The sequence below is a fragment of the Hakea prostrata genome, chromosome 11 (assembly GCF_041222555.1).
Source record: "Hakea prostrata isolate BN-2017 chromosome 11, UWA_Hpros_2, whole genome shotgun sequence".
Taxonomy (NCBI): Eukaryota; Viridiplantae; Streptophyta; class Magnoliopsida; order Proteales; family Proteaceae; genus Hakea; species Hakea prostrata.
The window spans coordinates 6,153,272-6,157,515 of record NC_142610.1 but is presented as its reverse complement, the minus strand read 5'-3'; the positions used below and the strand labels follow the sequence as shown (position 1 = coordinate 6,157,515).

General features: G+C 32.9%; 1 protein-coding gene across 1 annotated transcript; it reads left to right on the top strand.

The window, feature by feature from the left end:
* The first annotated feature begins 568 nt into the window (after nt 1-568).
* Nucleotides 569-3,259, top strand: LOC148999772 (glutathione S-transferase L3-like). Its single transcript, XM_089140805.1, has 10 exons — nt 569-653; nt 835-909; nt 1,131-1,191; nt 1,266-1,352; nt 1,466-1,564; nt 1,660-1,759; nt 1,847-1,923; nt 2,675-2,782; nt 2,929-3,010; nt 3,113-3,259. Exons 1-10 carry the CDS (start codon nt 643-645, stop codon nt 3,115-3,117), a joined length of 705 nt encoding a protein of 234 aa, XP_088996931.1. The 5' UTR covers nt 569-642; the 3' UTR covers nt 3,118-3,259.
* The last annotated feature ends 985 nt before the right edge of the window (nt 3,260-4,244 follow it).

The window sequence follows — 4,244 nt, the reverse complement described above, 5'->3', positions numbered from 1 at the left end:
ATATATATATATATATATATATATATATATATATACACAAATATATATATTATCTTAAAAGATTATAATTTTAGATAACTTTCATTTGGAACCCATAGTCTTGACCTAAGTCATTTTAATAATAAAAAGAAAATTTTCACATTTGCCACCATTGTGGAATGTAAAAAACCACTGCTGACAGACTATTATTTTTATGATCCAAATGTCTTTATCCTTTTTTTAATTCAATTTCTTTAATTGATAGCAATTTCATTTTAAACAAGTCGAAGTACAGGACGGACAATAAAAATTACCCAATAACTTTTGTAGTTTCCATCAGCCAAGGTGACTTAACATATAAAATATCATAGGTCAAACCTCGGAGGTACAAATGAAAATTACCAAATAACTTCTATAGTTTCTTCGTGTTCTTCTTCCTCAATATAATTTTCTGATGGTAGCTAACAAGGAAAAGAATAGTCATTGTCAGCACGCAGGAGTATTCAAAAGATGCATGTATATTGCCTTTGGTTAGTTATAAGTTATAACCTCTGATGATCAAATTGATTCAGTTCATTATGTACATATAGAAATATGTATATATGAGAATCTTGTTATCAACATAACACAAAACTTCAGAAAAGTAGAGCTCGTAAAGCAACAATGGCAGCAGCGTAAGAACTGATATTATCACTGATTCTGAATCTTTTTTATTTTTCTGGTTTTAATTCCTTTCTTGATTTTGCTACAATTCTTGCATTTTCTTTTTCGCTTTTTACATGTATTGATCTGGGTTTCATCATTAAAGCCTAATGGTGTTTTATCCTTTCCTTTTCTTTTAATCTCTGTCTACAGTATTCAGGAGACTCTACCCACTCCTTTGAACTCAACTTCACCAGCACCAACTTCTCTTTTTGATGGAACAACAAGGTCAGTGTTGTTTACTGTAGATGTGCAATGGTCTCTTTTTCTCTCAACAAAAATACAATATTATGAAACTCTTTCTGTATATATTGTCCATTGAGATTCAATATAAAACACACAGATGTATTACATCAAATCTTCCTTCTGTTTGTTTTGTTAACAGCGTGGCTTGTTATCACTTTTGCTCATTTTTCTCTAAATTTCTCTCAATTTGCTGCTTCTCCCAGGTTGTACGTAAATTATCATTGCCCCTATGCACAGCGTGCTTGGATTACTCGGAATGCTAAGGTTGGTGTTCAGTTCTCTTCATTATTTTCTATGCTAAGAGCACTTCTAAATGTTTGTTCTCTCCTTTTGAGCAGGGATTGCAAGAGAAGATCAAATTGGTTGGTATTAACCTTCAAGATAGGCCTACTTGGTACAAGGAAAAAGTTAACCCAACAAATAAGGTTACATTCTTCTCCTACATCATTAAGATCTTATCATGTATTGTAGGGATTGGAAGAGAAAGAAATGAGACTTAAATGTTTCTTTATGGGAATGAATTTTCTTGTTTCTATAGGTCCCTGCACTGGAACACAACAACAAAATTACAGGAGAAAGCCTTGATTTGATCAAATACATTGACAGCAACTTTGAAGGGCCTGTACTTCTCCCTGATGTAAGATAACATGTCCATCTCTCTCTGTCTCTCTTTTGCATCCTCTCCTTCTTTAGCTTTGGGAACCTGACTGATAGATGCCAAAACATCTCTAGGATCCTAAAAAGAAAGAGTATGCAGAGGAGTTGATAACTTATACAGATAGCTTCAACAAAGCTGTGTTCACTTCACTTAAAGACCCAAATGCTGAAGATGGTAAGTTATTCCACCCTTAAATAGATTTATATGTATAATAAAAGAAAGAGTATTTATGGGCTGATACACATTAACATCATGAGTCAGGTGCTCCATTTGATTACCTAGAAAATGCTCTCTCAAAATTTGAAGATGGGCCTTTCTTCCTTGGTCTATTCAGTCAGGTAAATTTCTGATCTTTTGTGAATTCTGACTATATATTTATAATTTTTTTTTTTTTTTTGGGTACAAATGAGTTTTATTAAGCTGGAGGATGGAGATATTAATATACCTCAGTAGGAGTCGAACCCACGATCTCTTCATTTTGTGTTCTTTCTTCCTTCTTCTCTTTGATGGTCTTTAAAAAAAAAAAAAAAAGAAAGAAAGAGGAAAATTCCTATTTCAATGGCCTTCTTCATCGCGATATTAACAAGTTATTTGCAATGTATTCACTTGGAGTGATTTCAGCTTTGTGATTGCACTTCTTATAACGCGTTACACTCACCTCACTGCTTGCTTGCTTTTTCTTATTTATTTATTTATTTTTTTGATTGTTCCATTTAGGCAATAATAGCTTTGACAAGTTTGAAAATATCCTTACTATACAACTTTGTAGCCACAATAATGAAAGATCTAATGAAGCCAATATGACAATATTGAGATCTCATCCCTGACACCTATAGCATACCAGCCCTTGCAATTAGGGCATAAAGCAGGTCAGATGTAGAGTGAAATATTACCCAACTTTGGAACCGAGTCAAGTTCATAATTTTCAAAATCCAAATTGAAGTGAGACCCAAGAGGTCTATCATGCTACCCTTTTTAATTGGATTATTTTGAAGAATTCAATCAAAAATGAAGGCTATTCTTTTGTTTTCAAATGCTCATTTTCAGATTTGATAAATCTGATGTTTGCACTACAATATGTGATTTCAGGTGGATATAGCGTATGTTCCATTTGTTGAAAGACTTCAACTTCTTTTGCTGGATATGAAGAAGTATGACATCACAATAGGCAGGCCAAAGCTAGCAGCATGGATTGAGGTACGGTAAAATCTATATGATTGCGTTTGTAACCACTGGATGTAAAATGAGATGAAATGTTCGAACAGTATTGGTTCAATATTTCTTCGAAGGATTGAAAGAAAATGCATATATCTCTTCATGGATGAACAAATTTGGTTTTGTAGGAGATGAACAAGATTGAGGCCTACAAGCAAACCAAACAAGATCCCCAAGAGCTAGTTGCAGGCTTGAAAAAACATCATTTTGGTAAGGAACCTCTTTGTAGTAATTTTTAACTCTAAAATGGCCAATTCCAACCTAAAGCTTCAATAGTTGACTCAAGTAACCATTTTTGCCCATCTTTTGCAGGTTAATTGGTTGCATGAACTGGGTTTCTAAAAATAAAGGCACAAGATTTACTGGTTTCCAGTCTTTGATGTAATCTAGCCGGTGAGCTACTTATGTGAGCATGGGAGAGAATGCTCCAGAGTGTAAAATGAAAATAAAAGAAGGGAGATGTGCTTTAGAGTCTCCTTAATTTGATCACCTTGAGATATTCTTCGATTTTGGTTCATTTGTAAATCTAAATTTTGTTCTTCACCACTAAAAAAAAGCAACTACTAATGAAAGAAATGAGGTAATGGGCAGAAAGGATCACAATACTAAAAGAATGACAGAAAAAAAAAATCGAATTTGGAAAACCATAAATATCAGGGACATAAGTTTGCTAAATGAAATTAAAAAAAATGTATTTTCTACTGTGTTTTCATACTCATGCAGTCATGCTCTTTTATAGGAGGTAATTTAGTTAATTAAAGTGTATGTCTTTGCCTTAAAAGAAATTAGTCAAGTTGTGTCTTTGCCTCACAACGAAGTAATTTAAATTGAAATTTGAGTGCAATAATAGCTCTTTGAGTGATTCACTTTTTTTTTTTGGACTTCAAATTTAAATTGAAGTTGAATGCAATAGTAACTCTTTAAATGATTTATTAATTTTCCTGCATTGGTCTTCATGATTTCAACTCTTGCAGATCGAAACCATGTGGCTAAAACTCCTCACAGTTGTGTCTATAACAAAAGAACTCCACCATTAAACATATGCCGCTACTATATATTTTAATTGCAAATATATTATATGCTCAATGAGGACTTTATTAAACCTACCAGAAAAAAAAAATGAAAATGAGGACTTATTTAAGCTTACTAAATCCATTATCATTTGATCTACTTCAAAACATGCCAAGAAGAACCTGACATCAAGTTGCTAGGCTACTTTTTTTATAGGAGTCCATTTCATTAATGGTGAAATTTTAATTAAAGCTTTTTTGTGCTCTCCAACAATATATACTTCTAGTACCAAAAAACACAATATATACTTCTAGCCTATGGGCACTAATTAACTTGAGCATTTTATGTGGTTCTCAACTTACTACCTTGAAGCTTAGGTCAAGGCATAGAAAATTATTCTTGTTACGGATAAATCATCCAAATGCCGGTCCAG